Source organism: Marmota monax, unplaced genomic scaffold (assembly GCF_021218885.2).
Source record: "Marmota monax isolate L192 unplaced genomic scaffold, Marmota_monax_Labrador192_F-V1.1 WCK01_AAM20220418_F8-fsc00253, whole genome shotgun sequence".
In the NCBI taxonomy this organism is placed as follows: Eukaryota; Metazoa; Chordata; class Mammalia; order Rodentia; family Sciuridae; genus Marmota; species Marmota monax.
The window spans coordinates 1,444,618-1,459,890 of record NW_026695237.1 but is presented as its reverse complement, the minus strand read 5'-3'; the positions used below and the strand labels follow the sequence as shown (position 1 = coordinate 1,459,890).

General features: G+C 45.0%; 1 protein-coding gene across 9 annotated transcripts in view; it reads left to right on the top strand.

Annotated features, from left to right (window-relative positions):
- The window catches only part of LOC124089446 (E3 ubiquitin-protein ligase RNF185), a 110,211-nt gene that overhangs the window by 72,040 nt on the left and 22,898 nt on the right, over positions 1-15,273 (top strand). The window contains exon 1 of one of the 9 annotated variants that reach the window (XM_046439490.2): positions 8,179-8,613. The exons of the other annotated variants lie outside the window; for them this stretch is intronic. Within the exon in view, the coding sequence (XP_046295446.1) occupies positions 8,561-8,613 (53 nt within the window). The 5' untranslated portion in view covers positions 8,179-8,560. Of the gene's footprint in view, positions 1-8,178; positions 8,614-15,273 lie in introns of those variants that run through there. 9 annotated transcript variants of the gene reach the window in all.

Genomic DNA, 15,273 nt, shown 5'->3' with positions numbered 1-15,273 from the left:
CGTCCATTTCCTCATTTGTAACAAGGGAATAATAGTGATCTATTCTGCCTGCCTTGAGGGGTTAGTATGAGTAAAATAAAATCAAGAGATAAGGCACTTATAAAGGAATGAATCTTTGGCTTTCAATCTTCAGTGTGCATCACAAACACTAGGATTTGTTTAATATGCAAGTTCTTAGCTCCAATCTCAGTGACTCTGATTCTGTATGCCTAGGAAGAAGCCCAGGAAAACTTCATTTTCTTTTTTCTATTTTTCCTTTCTTTTTCCCACTGAGTACTGGGGATTAAACCCAGGGGCACTTTACCTCTGACCTACATCCTCATTTCTTATTAAGACAGGAGTGTTTATTTATTTTGAGACAGGGTCTCTTTAAGTTGCTGAGCATCACAACATGTCTGAGGACTAGCCTTAAACTTGTGATCCTCCTGTCTTTGGCCTTCCAAGTTGTTGGGATTAGAGGTGTGCATCAACAGCACCCATTTTCAACAAGCACTTCATTTTCAACAAGCTGCTCAGAGAAATCCAGTGCAGTCATTCTTTCAGCTATCTGTCCATAAATACTACTGTAAATCAAACAACAAGTATTAAATAGGTGTTTGAGAGAGCTTTGAGTGTTTTGGACCTGGAATCCAAAGACTTGATTAAATTCCAGCTCTGCCAATTCCTCCACCTATGACTTTGAACAACACTGTTTCTGTGATCCTTAGTTCCCTCATAGGTCAAAAAAGCAATGACAACCCTGACCTGGCACAGAGGCCCATGCCTGTAATCCCAGAGGCTTGGGAGGCTGAGGCAGGAGGATCTTGAGTTCAAAAGCGAGGCACTGAGCAACTCAGTGAGACCTGTCTCTAAATAAAATTCAAAATAGGGCTGGGGGTGTGGCCCAGTGTTCTAGTGCCCCTGAGTTTAATCCCCGGTAACCCCCCCCCTGCTCCCCCCAAAAAGCAATGACAACCAACCTTGAATTCTCATTTAATGAGAACTAAATGAGAGCATGTGTGACCAAGCCCATCTGAGTGCCTGGCTTGTGAAACTGAGTCAGTGTTTTCTAGAATGAAAGCTAAATATTCACCACTTTTGGAATTGGATGCCATGTTAATAAACACCAGGCAAAAGTCATCTACCTTAATAAGATATCATGGAAAGAAAAAAGAATTGATATGGTATCTATGTAGTCCAGTCCCTTGTTTCACAGCCTATGAACTTCAAATTAGGAAACACAAGATATAGACAGTACCCAATCAAATGATTTTTAGACCACGGAAATTATTTCCCCATATACTGAAGAAAGGGAATGGAAAATATTGACACAATGATGAAACCACTGTTAGTAACTTTGGAGAAATTATGGAGAATGGGAGCAACACCCCAAAGAATAATTACTGTTTGTTCTACACCAGCTATATATCATGCACTGGAGATCTATTAATGCAATTAAAATGGAGACAACTAACTGGCCAATTTTCAAAAATGGAAGAAAAAGAGATCCTGCAAAAAAATAAATTTGTAATCCTTTCCTTTTGACTCAGTAAAATTCTGGGCAGGTGATGGAATAGGTGGGCTGAGAGCACTTAGTAAAGGAGCTGATCACTTAGGACTCAGCAATAGTAAATTAGCAATGACTAGTTAGATTTAACTTCATGTTTTTTACTATCTTAGTAGTCATGAAATCCACTCATGGATTTCCAGAGCTTTCTTATGATATCCTGATGGTAAGAATTATGGGCAGGAAATCTAGAAAATTCTAATGTAAGAACTTAACATACCCAGAATTTGAACCTCTATATTATATAGAGGCAGGATTCCCAAACGCATTACTAGGGCTCATATTAGGAAAGAGCTTAGGATTTTCGATCAGCAAATCCTGCAATCCTGCTTTTATCCTCAATCTTGCCCTACCTAGCCCTGTTCACCTGGGTAAATTACTTAACATCTCTGGACTTCTCTTGCCCTTCCTATTCTGTATGTACCCTCAAGAGGTTGTTGGAGAGACTAAACCTTGAATTGAAAATGCTTTTTTTTTTTTTTTTTTCTTCTTCACTGCTAGGGATTGATTCCAGGGGCTCTTTGCCACTGAGCTATATCCCCATCTTTCTTGTGTTTCATTTTGGGATGTTCTCCCTAAGTTGTTTTGGCTGCTCTTGAACTTGTGATCCTCCTGCCTCAGCCTCCTGAGTTACTTACATTACAAATGTGCCCTGAAAATGCTTTATAAATATTAATGTCAATCATGACTCTTACAGTATTGTAGTCACTCATAAGAGGGGCCTAGAATCATGTTTATTTATTGGGCATTTCTGGATACCTGGTGTGGACCAGGCCTGTGCTGGGGACCAAGAATACCTAGCACCTGCCCTCATGTAATTTCATCTATTAGTAGAAACCAGGTATGGTGGCACATGCCTGTGATCCCAGCAACTTGGGAGGCTGAGGCAGATCACAAGTTCAAGGCCAGTCTCTGGCAACTTAGAAATCCTCAGCAACTTGGCAAGAACCTGTCTCAAAATAAAAATTTAAACTGTCTGGGGACATAGCTCAGTGGTAAAGTGCCCCTGGGTTCAATCCCCAGTACCACACACACACATAAAGTGACCTGGCATTAAATATGGATGCAGAAACTTTTCTGTGTGTGATAGGCTTAGGGACATGTCAAAGGAACCCTTCTGAGAGGAAAATGAGTGTTCTTTTGTAGTTGGTCTACAAAAAGAGAAAATAGCCTCCAACTGGAGATTTAAGAGATTACAGAAGGAACTAAGAGCATACAGGTTTGGAGAGTTTCCGGGGAGAGCCTTATGTTGTCTTGTCAGGAAATGGAGAAGGACAGCAGGTGGCCAAAGCGGCAGTTCTGGTGGGGAGACGAAAGCAGTAGTCCTGGGGTCTTGAGTGCAGTGCACCTAGCAGGTTTTACTGTTGGACAAGAGCCCTAGGAAAAGAGCATGAGGTGCTTGTTATAAATCATGGGACTTCTTTATGTTGCTATTCATTTATGATTTTTAAAAAGCAGCATTTCAGTGTAAGCAACTGCAAGCAGTATCCAAATAGTAGAAAATGCATGTAGTCTCATCCCTGTTTCTTGTCTCACTACCCTACAGGAGAAACTGATAACCATATGGTAAGAATCTTTCAGGTAGTCTCTGAGGGTTATATGCATAAACACTTTTTAAACAATGGTGGTCACTATATACTGTACACTGTCTTTGAAACTTGAATTTTTACTATCTTACCCAGGACAATTTCTATTTCAGTATCTAGGAGCTAGGCACAGTGGCATATAACTGTTATCCTGGCTAACTGGGAGGCTGAAACAGGAAGATTTTAAGTTCTAAGTCAGTCTAAGCAACTTAGCAAGACCCTATCTCAAGATAAAAAATAATAATAATAATATATTTTTTATAACTTTATTTTATTTATTTTTTTATATGGTGTTGAAGATCGAACCCAGTGCCTCACACGTGCTAGGCAAATGCTCTACCATTGAGCTACAACTCTAGCCCCTAGATAAAATTTTTAAAAAGGGATTGGGGGTATCACTCAGTTGTAGAGTGCTTGCTTGTCTAGCATTCCAGAGGCCCTGGATTCAATCCTTAGTACCTGGGGGGAAATAAACAAACCCTAGGTGCTACCTCATTATTTTTAACAGCTGCACACTGTTTCGCTGTATTTTAGCCCACCCCCACTGGTGGACACATGGACTATTTCTAATCTGTGTGTTTGTGTGTGGTGCTGGGGCCTTAGGTGTGCGAACTCTACCACTGAGATATATCCTAGTGGCAAATTATTCTTAATCTTTTAGCATTGAGCAGCTGTAGGAATATTTCTCTAGGCAAAATTTCTAGCAGTGGAATTGCTGGGAGCCCTGTTTTAGAAAGACAGCTGCTACCGTAGTGTAAAGTAAATTGGAAGAGAGGAGGAGCAGAAACAGGAATGCCGGTCAGTAGAAGGAGGGGCCACGCTTACCAGTCAGGATTCAGAGGCTCCGGAGTCCTTGGGATCTACCTTCCCTGGTTAAAATCCTCCTAGCCAGTAGAGGGCCTCATACAAACACAGTTCCCTGGGCTTTGGATTGTTTAACCAGAGTTGTCTTCCAAATAGAAGGAGGTGATTCATTCATTCACTACTACTCACCAGAGCGTTCAGTGAGGGCTGCTGGCTTTGAAGCTGTTGTTCTCCAGGCTATGGCAGTTACAGACACCTTGAAACCCCATGTCCCAGCTGGCTCTGAGTAGTCAGTTGCTCAGCTCCTTGCCAGGCTTCCAACTTGTGAAATTTGCAGGAGATTAGCACCTCTCCTGTCATTTTATCCCGACCATAACTGCCAGTCCAAGGATCCTTGCAGTTGCCTCTGGCATTGGTAACTGCTGAATCCTCTGCCAGCTGCTCTGGGGACCTCTGGGACCAGTTTCCAAGGACAGCATGGGGGAAATTATGTCCTCCATTATAACTTATCACTTCCCAGTTCTGGGTGATTTGGGCCCTTTGACTTTGGCCATAAGGAACCATACACTTGAGTCTGAGCAGAAAATGTCTTATCACATCTGATGGTCAGTCCTCCTGAAGCTGGATTTTCAGAGGTCAAATCAGTTCCACCTGGGAGGGTCTTCACTTTTAGTTCAGGACACTAGAAGTTGGCTGCCCTTCTTGAAGGGGGAGGCAGTTTTGTGGCACTGAGAAGTCCTCTCACCAGTTCCCCACCCACCCACCCGCTGCATCCTTTGTAAGGGGAGTGGGGGAAGAGAAAGCCTGCATCCTCCTGCTTGCATTCCTAGACACCGACTCACTGCGCCCGCCGCCACTGGAACAGCAGAGCTGTGTGAAATGTCAAGAGGAGTTATGCTCATGGGTTCCCTGGCCTCAAGTCTCTTTGTGGCGTGCATTTTCTTCCTTCTACATTCTCTTCATCAGATGGAAATCAGAGGGTGCAATTAGAAGATGATTTGCTAGTTCCAGTTTTAATTTAGAGGCCCTCCTTGCCTGATCGAATTACAGGGGAACGTAATATATTTTTGGTGAGAAGTAGTTGGCCCTGTAGCTAGAAGAAAGTGTTTCTGGCTCTTCAGCTGTGTAGTTCTTGCAGTATCCTGTGTGTTGTCCCCACCCTTCCACCCCTCCCTCCTCTGTGTCTCTTGTGTGGCCCCAAAGTCAGGATCCTGATCCTTGCAAGGCCAGCCCAAGAGGTTCAACTCAACTTTAGACCCAAAGAAAACAGGGAGCCCTTCACAACCTCACGGGGCTGAAAACTACTGAAGCTGAAAGCTATTTAGAGACCTAATCAAGGCCCAGACAGAGACAGGGACTTGCTAAAGGCCACATAGCTAGCCTATGGTAGTTGTAACAATAGTCCTAATGATATTAACAGCTAACATTTATCAACCCTTAATGTGTTCCAGACTTGGTGCCAAGGGCTTACATGCAGCACATTGTCGCATTCAAACCCAGACAGTCTGGCTGTGAGCCCAGGCTGCGCTCCAGTACAGCATGGTAGAGCACAGTCTATACTGTCTAGGTTCAAATCCTGGCTTCACTTCTCAGTTATACAGCTAGATGACCTCAGGCAAATGATTTAATCTTTCTGCACCCCAGTTCCTTTATCTGTAAAAAAAAAGAAAGAAAGAAAAGAAAACTGGGGCCAGGATCACAGCTCTTCCAAACAGTGTGGATTAAAATCCATTCATATATACAGGTAGGTACCGCAAGCAGTGCCTGGTGCAGGTACCAGGTGCTGCCTGGTGCAGCACCCATTCAATGGGCACTGCCTCTGGGGCTGGATGTGGTGTCTAAGTTCTGCACAAATGCCAGAAGCTGCTCTTTGTTATTAAAGGCAGTGAGAGAATGGTTGAACTCTGTAGCTTTAGAACACAAACTGGTGGGCAAATGTTTACTTACTGCCTGAAATTTTTATATTTTTAAATGGTTGCAAGGAAAGAAAAAGACTATTTTGTGACACATGAAAATTATATGAAATTGATTTCACTGTCCACAAATAAAGTTTTATTGGAATATAGCCTTGTCCATTTGTGTATATTTCATATATGGCAGCTTTGATACTATAATGGTATAGTTGAGTAGTAGTGACAGAATCTGTATGTCCCAAAACCTGAAGTTCTGTACTCTGGCCCCTTACAGAAAATGTTTTCTGACCCCTGCTCTAGAAGCATACTTTACTGGGTTTGAAATCCAGCCTCACCCTTACCACTTACCAGCTGTTTTGTCTTTAGACTAATAACTGAAATCTCAAGTTTCCTCATCTGTTAAGTGGGTTATAACCTCTGCCTTATACAGTGACAATTTAAATATGATAGGTAATAGAAGGATAGTGCTTAACACAGGGCCTGAAATATACTAAATGCTCAATAAATACAGGATACAAACCCAGTATCTGTCTATCCATCTCTTTTTCCCTTTCTCTCTCACTCCAGCAATGAGATTGAACCAAGGACACTTCACTGCTTAGCAACAGTAACCACATCCTTAGTCCTTTTTACTTTTTATTTTAAAGCAGTCTTGCTAAGTTGCCCAAGCTGACCTTGAATTTGTGATCCTCCTGCCTTAGCCTCCCCAGTAGCTGGGATTACAGGTGTATGCCATCATACCCAGCTCCAGTCTCTCTCACCACACTCATTATTATTCCTGTGCCTAATTGGAGGAATGGGAAAAGACTTTCTTGTAACCCAAAGACTTTTCTTACTACCACCTTTGTCACAGACTTTCCTGCCATGTTTCACAATGACAGACAGCAGCTGCAAGGCAACTCTGGATCTTTCCAGTGGAGAGGGGTATGTGCTTAATGGGAGACAGCCTGTGTCACTGCTTCAAGTCCAATAGTGAAGTCTGGGCACTCCTGTCTCTTCCAGCAGCCTTTTTTCTCACAGCCCTGCAGGCCAGAGGGATAAGGGGCTTTCTCCATTGAATGCTCAGGTTTCACCAGCCTCACAGGAGGACTCTTCAAGGGGACTCCCATCCCAGATATCTAGGCCTGTCATCCCCAAAGGCACCCCAGGCTTTCTCCATCGTGCCTCATTTTATAGGTTTTAATGGTTAAGGGACTTCACTTATCCCTTAACCATTGCTTCTGCCAGTGTGGTACGTTTAGACACAATGGAAGAAGCACCACTGCCCACTGAGGCCAAGTGATGGCATTCTGGGAATGAATGAGAGGGCACAAGTGACCTGGCTCCAAATACAGTCAGTGGGCTTTGAAAGAGATGTTTCCCCTGAAGGGGAGGAATGAAGCATGGTGTTTGAGAGCTGCAGCTCTGGGGTCACAGTGGTCAACATATAAATCCCAGTCCCCTACTGACTGGCTTTTTGGCCTTGTGTAAGTTACCTAATCTCCCTCTACCTCGCTTTTTTTTTTTTTTTTCAGTACTAGGGATTAAACATTGAACCCAGAGGCATTTTTCCACTGAGCTCTATCCTCAGCCTTTTTTTATTTTTTATTTTGAAACCGGGTCTTGCTAAGTTGCTGAGGGTCTCATTGAATTGCTGAGGCTGGCCTCAAACTTGTAATCCTCCTGCCTCAGCCTCCCGAGTCATTGGGATTACAGGTGTGCGCCACCACGCCTGGTTTGTACCTCACTTTCCTAGTTTATAAAGTGGGGTTAATTCCTATCAGAGAAACAAGAGTATGCATACAGTGCTTGCCACATAGAATCACATTAGGTGTTGGTTAATAGTCTGGGCCTTGTTTCCTCATCTGTAGCAAAGCCCTGACCCAGAATAGAAGTGGCAGCTCCCATGGGCCAGCTCTTGGGGATGTCCCAGACCAGTCTGAGGAAAAGGGTAAATGGGGGCCCTAATACCAGGACAGAGTAGAAGCCATCCTAGAGCTGAAGATTTCTCTCTGGACTGTCTATCCTGCAGAGGTTCCCCCTTTCTGGGGGAATGGCTCTGCCTGGAGCTGGCATCCTGTGCTTCACCTCTGAGCAGAGTTACTGTCTTAGGTAGTTCTTCAGGCTGGGGACATTGGAGTCAGATGCATTGACCCTCTCCTACACTGTCCTCCTCTGAGCTCTGGGATGGATGCTCTTGGCCAGCCCTAGTTATTGTCTGCAGCGCCTGCCTGCAGCCTCGCTCCGGCCCAGCTCCACCCCTTGCTGCAAGGTCTGTTTCCTAACAGCTGCTCCAACCACACACCTCGATTCTGCAAGAGCCCCTCCTCTTCCTCCCTCCCTCCCTCCCTCATTCGGGGGTGGGACTGAAGAAGAAAGCTAACTTGACAGCAGCGCTTCTTTCTTAGCTAGTCACCAACCCCTGCCCAGGAATGCCTGTATGTGTATAACCTCTGCAGAGAGGTGGTTGTCTGGGAATCCCAAGGGGCCATCTGAGCTTCCGAGAACTAGGGAGGAGCCGTCCCAGCCATGAACCCCTGCGGGAATTTGGTGGGGGCCAAGTGGCCTGGAGTCCTCACCCTCCTCCTGCTGCTCCGGAGGGAGAGGTGAGCGTGCAGGGCAGCTCGCCCCCAGCCAGAGGAACCGGGACCTGTCATGGTGGCTGTCTGCAGCTGGCCTGAGGCACTCCCAGACGGGTTTGCAGCTGAGCCTGTTAGTCTTGTGGGAAGAAGATGGGGAGTTATTTGTCCGTCCCAGCTTACTTCACCTCCAGAGACCCTTTTCGGTGAGTTGGTCTCCGAGTTCTCTTTCTCATCTTCTCTCCTGGCCCCCTGTCCTGAGAGGAGGGCAGAAAGCTTCCTGAATCTGCTTCTCTGACTTCACTTATCCCTTAACCATTGCTTCTGCCAGGCAGAACCTGCCTGGTAAAGGGGACCCAACTTGTCCTGGAAATGGTGAGGTGAGGGGTAAGCCCAGAAGGAGGCTTCTAGGGAGCTCCAGTTCTCTTCCTTCCCAGACACACCTGGAAGAGCCTCCAAAAGATACCGCTGACATGGCCTGCTCTTAGTGTTACTGCTTCCGGGGGAAGAGCACAAATAGGTGCTGTTCTTCCAGCTCTCACATGTCTTACCTGCAGGCCATGCTGCCTGCCCAAGAATTTGTCCCAACAAGCAGGACAGGCAGGTTTTGCCAAAGTGTGGAAGCTGGCAAGGCCTGGGTGTGGGTAGCCTGGTACACAGTGGGCACCCTGTAAATGTCTGTTCTCTTAATGGCAGGCACATTTACCCCTGGCCTTGAAGGGCTTCTAAGTTCCTAGGTGAGTATATTGCTGGGGAGAGGCTGGAGCAAGGATTCTGAGAATGGAGAAATTGGTTTTGGAGTGTTCTGAGCTACTGGGCCAGCCCTTACACTGCCCCCCCCCCAACACACACCTAATCCTCAGGCCTAAGTATTTATGGGGGCCTCTCTCTCTGGAGCTTTTCAGAGGGAGGTATGGAAACTTTCTTCTTCTGACTTGCCTTTCTTTGCACATTGCCCCACCCCACCTCCAATAGAAACTCCCCAAGGGGTTTCTGGCCCTCTGGGTCCCTTCTGAATGGAGCCATTCCTGACTGGGGTGGGGCTTGTTTTTATTCTTTGGGAAACTGCTGTTCTAAGGGCTGCCTCCCCCTCACCAACAGTCCTGGTTGACTTTTTCTTGTGGCTTCCCCAACCCAGCTCCATGCCCAGATATCACTGCTTCTGGGATACTTACTGTCAGGTGGCCAGGCCCTAAGCAGAAAGCAGTTACCATTTGGTTTCACTAAATGACTGATCCTGATAGAGTGGTGGGAAGCATCTGGACCAGGGGAGGGACCAGTCCTGGGATGCTGACTATACTAGGCATCACAGGCATTTTATCCTTTAATCTCTCAAGCCTAAAGAGATTACATATCCCCATTTTACAGATGAGGCAACCATTTTCAACAAAGGTAACATGCAGGGTCTTCCTCGCCAGCTTTTTCTGAGTTTCTTATCTTTCATCCTTTGGGCTGTCGCAGTGCCTTCTATCCTCATCTCCCCCAGGGGTCTTGTCAGGTTTGCTTTCCTCTCCCAGCAGAGAGCAGAAAAAGGGATGGGTTGCCTAGCATGTTGAAGAGATTCTTTTCTGAGGAGCCAGTAGGAGTTGATCTTGAGTTGGATTTTGAATGTGAAATCAATATGCCAAGTATTGCAGCACTCACTAGTTCAGTCCTCATTAATTCCTCTTACTCTTAATCCTGAAAGGCAGTTTGGGGAAAGGGTTGTTCCTTTAGGTGCCAAGACTAATATGCCCCTTTTATGGGGGTCAAGACATGACTTCTTAGGAGCTGGAGCTAGAGCAGGTGATGATGACCTCTTACCCTGGATCTTTGAGGGCCAGGCTACCGGTGCTTATCCTTTGTCTTGTTCTGCCCCAGCCCCTTTAGAGAACCTGATGACCTCACCCCTACCCCCAAAACTCTTGTGTCAAACTGGAGTCAAAGCACTACTGAGTCACTGAGTACAGACCCTTCGTCCTCCCTTAAGTGAGAGGCCACGTTTCTGAAGCCACTTCTGAAGAGCACACAGGTCCAGAGGAGAGACCACCCACATCCTCTGCTCTTCCAGGTTTTAGGCTAACTCACTGGTTGGAAAGCTGCTTCTGCCATCAACCCCCTTCTTCAGGCATCTTCAAGGACATATCTCTGACTTAGTACCTGTCCCTTCCCTAGGCCTTAGTTTCCTCTTTGGCATAATGTAAGGCTAGATTTCCTAGGCTCTTAAACAGGGCCCTTGCCAGAATCTAACAAATTAAGTCCTTGACCCTCATGTCTCTGGAGGAGTACAAAGTCCACAAGAGTTCAGGAGCTGTGGTTGCAAGGAAGGTGACGCAACCAGATTCCACGGGGACATGATCAGGCGTGACTGTGTGAGGGAGGGAAGAGGGAATGAAGAATGTCATTTCAGTGCCTTGTATATGCCTGCCTGGAAGGCCACACCACATCTTCCCTGCCCATGCCACTGTCATGAGGGGTGTAGTGGAATCGTAGGAGCACTCCCAAATTGGAATTTACAGAAATAAATTAGGAATGATCTTCCCCCACCCTTTTGCAGTGCTGGGGATCGAACCCAAACTCTTGCATGTGCTAGGCAAATGTTCTACCATTAAGCCACATCCCACCCCAGTGAGTATCTGACCTCTTTAAAGAAATGTTTTCTTTTTATAGAATTTTTCTTAATGTCCAACATTTATTTGAGGAGCTTGGCTTTACACATTATCTCTTGAAGGAAACAAGTGCATCTTTGTATTCTAAAGGACCCACATTTAAAAGCAGAAATTATTAACCCTGCCCAATTTAACAGTAACCTTTGGCAGCTACCTTCAGTCCTCTAGGATTCTTTTTCTCTTCATCTGAAACATAAAAGAGTTGGATGAGGTCAGTGCTTCCCAACTCTGCAACTTACATAGCTCCTCAGAGACACACAAACTTCTTTCCATTTTTTCCCCCAAATAATGGAAGCCCTATCTTTAATTGCAGTACAGTTGCACAAATTACTTGAAACTATGGGCTTCTTGGGTTTTGGTTGGAACTTCATCAATGCATTATGGTAACACTTCTTGCTGATCAGAGGCTTGTTATGGGTTGGTTAATTTTTTTACAAAAGAATTATATTCCATAATAATTACACCTTACTTGGCTATTTCAATCCACAGAGTCTGCAGGAAGGAGGCATATACATAATAAAAGGATCTTTGGTGATAAAAGCCTTAGCTCTGGTGGACCTGAATCTCTTAGGCCCCTGTTATATCTGCCCTTCTGGGTCCTCAGGGGAGAATTGGCATTCCCACTCTTGGCACTTTCAGGCTATGACTAAGGGAGCTTTCCTTCCTCCTGTTCATCCCAGTCAGAACTCAGGCAAGAGGCTCAAAGAACTTTTGCCACAACTGGCAAGTTAAGGATGAGCATTCAGCTGGGCCTTCTCTAGGACATGGAAGGGCTTGTTCTTTAACCTGCATAAATCCACTATAATGATGACTGTTTGGCTCCTTTACTCCATAAGGTTGATAATTTACATGTAAACATTTGGTCTGAAGAATTTGGGTGTGTGTGTGAGGTCTGGGCCAATATCGAATCTCACTTGGCGGCTTCTGGCATAGCACCTTGCTTGCTTGTTCTAACACATCCAAGATATACAGTAACTATATCCTAATTGTTAGGAATTGATTAGATTGATTGGTTTCTAATTGATTAGATTTTCCTTCTCTACTTACAGAAATCTGTTTGGTTCTGGATAAGAAGCAGATCTGTGTTTCCTAAGCATGGGAGGGAAATAAGTCTGTCAGCATTTTCCTATAGTATTCTCAAATTGGGGAGGGAAGAAAACAGTTACTGGTCGTCTGCTGTGAGTTAGGCATTGTGTGGGGTACTTATACATAATTCTAATAACCCCATGAGATTTTAGCAACGCCAATATTCTGTACAAATGAGGAGACTGAGGCACAGAGCCATGAAGTAACTGTCCTTAGGTGATATGTTGTAAATGAACTTTTTGTGAAAAATCTCAGCTGATTATGTGTGTGTTCTCTGATGATTCAGAAGGTCTCAGTTTGGATCGGAGCTGACCTGCTAAAGTGGCTATCAGAGTCTCATTCACTTTGTATCTGTTCAGGCCCTCTGTAATGTTTTGAAAGAGAAGTTTGGCAGGTTGTTTTTAAGTGCAGCCTCAGTGTGTGGGCTTCTGGGTGATCTCCCTGCATTTAAGGATTTTAGCTCTTACTCTCTTACTGCTCAGGAAGCTAGAGACCAATGCCTCAGCCCTGGCTTCTGACCCCAGCTTTAACACCTCCCATGTGAGTGCCCTTGGATCTGCAGCCATGGCACATTTTGTCTTCCACTTTAAACTTTCAAAAATTGAAAACTGGAAAAATGCTTTGGCTTTGGGAAAACCTATGGTGGTTATGGGCTCTAAGAATCTGAGGTGAGACATTTTTTAGTAGTGCCTTATATTTCCAGAATGTGTTTTTTATTTTTTGTTTTTTCCTAAAGGACAGAGATAACTGCTAGAAAACAGAAAACTGGAATAAATGAAGGAAAAAAATGAATTGTGCCATTTAACATTCACTGTTTAGCTAAAGGAGAATAATCCCAAAGGGTTAATACTTGAAGTGACTTGAGCTATCAGGATGCTAGCCTTCTCATTGTCACAGATCAGAATTTTGAAGCCTAGCTATTGAGACATGCTGTATCATTCAGATGATGTACAGAGGAGACGGCTTCCTCACCAAGTACCCATAGGTTCAGGTTCCAACTTTATTGTTTAAGGGTTGGGCAACTTTGCACGGTGATTTGACATAGACTTTGGTTTTCAGTCTTCTGGTCTGAAAGCAAGAATGATCCTAGCCAGGTGCTATGGCACATGCCTATAATCCCAGAGACTCGAGGCTGAGGCAGAAGGATCACAAGGTCAAGTCCAGCCCACACAACTTGGAGGGAACTTGTCTCAAAAAAATAAAGCCAGGGTGGACTGGGGCTGTGGCTCAGTGGTAGAGCACTTGCCTGGCATGTGTGAGGCACTGGGTTCAAATCTCAGCACCACATATAAACAAATAAATAAGTAAAGGTCCATCAATAACTAATAAAAATATTTTAAAAATAAAATAAATAAAGCCAGGTATGGGGCTGTAATCCAAGCAACTCATGAAGCTAAGGCAGGAGGATCATAAGTTCAAAGCCAGTTTGGTCAGTTTAGTGAAGCCCTATCTCAAAAATTTTAAAAAGGGCTGAATGAGGTGGCACACTTGAAATACTAGTAGCTAAAGAGGCTGAGACAGGAGAATTGCGAGTTCAAAGCCAGCCTCAGCAATGGTGAGGCCCTAAGCAACTCAGTAAGACTCTGTCTCTAAATAAAACACAAAATAGGGCTGGGGATGTGGCTCAGTGGTGGAGTGCTTCAGAGTTCAATCCCTAGTACCCCAAAAAAATTTTTTTTAAAGGGGATCGGGGTATAGCTTAGTAGTAAAGCACCTTTGACTTCAATCCCCATACCATACACACACACACAAAAGAATAATTCTTCCACCTTGCAGAGTTATAGTCAGGATTAAAGATAATTTAAGGAAAGCATCCTATACCATGGCTGGAATTTGAGTGGCATTCAAAGAATAGCAGATATCGTTAATACCTAAGCTAGAACACTAAAGTTTCCAGTGGCCTAAGAACCCAGTTGCCTTCTGTAGCAAAACAGAGCTGTGGACCCATAACCAGTCTTCCTATCAGCTGTTCACCTTCCTGTTCTTCAGAGACACCTGTGGTGATTACTTTGGCCTTGTATCTGGCTGTACCCTTCAAAGGCTTTCCTTGACACAGATGTGATTGCTGATGTCGCTCTCCAACCAGGTGTTCTTCCCAGCTGACTGGTGTGACCATCTCCTGCATGCCTGCACTCGTTCCTCTCCTAGCTCCCTCTCCTGGGCCTGGCCAGGGCTACTTGGAGTGAACAAAAGCAGGATATTGGCAATAGAAAGGAGGGCGTGTTCTGGTGCTCCCCTGCCCTGTGGCGCACATACCATTGCAAGGGCGTAACAGCCCAAGCCTGCAGTTGGGTACAAAAGTGTCTGTACCAGCTTTTCTCCACTGCAGACAGGAGAAAGGCAGGGCCTGGTGACAGGAATTATGGAACCTTTATGCTCCTACCTGGACTACTGGTTCTTGCCACTCCCGCATTTTCAGTTTGGAAACATTTGCTACTCTGCTGGGCCATTGGCATAGATACTGAGTCTACCAAGAGTAATTAGGACACTGTCACTGCTTTCAGAGAGCTAACAGTATGGTGAAGGAGAAAGGTCTCTAGACCTCCTTAGCTCATGAGCTTTAAGTCAGTAGGTAGGAGGCAAGAAGGAAGCCCCTCCTTGTAGTGGGGCCCTCTGCTAAGTACCTGAAGGTCAGAACCACATTTAATCCACACTGCTACCCAGAAGGTGATGATGTTACCATTTCACAACTGAGAAGTGAAAGGCCTAGCTCAAGATCACTTAGGATGTGGATGCTAATTCCTAGTTTAGAACCTCAGGTCAGCTGGGGAAAAAATGCTGATATGCACAGAGTTGGGATCTGGGAGACAGTGTATCTCCTCATTTCACAGTTGGGGGAACCTACAGAGGGAAAGGGGCTTGTGGCACCCAAGAACTTGAACCCAGATCTCTCTCCTAATGAACTATTCATCCAACAAGTGTCTTACATTAAATTTGGGCCCCTTGCCCAGAACAGGGTCTTCTCTTCTTCCTTTGTCTTCACTGTACAATTATAAATAATGTGCACACTCTCCATACCATACCCAGCTCTCAAGATCCTGAAATTCAGCATCCACTGGACAAGACTATGAAGTAGGAATAGTTATCAGTGTCTTTTGAACACCCAGGAGGAATTGTACACTTCTGGAAGAT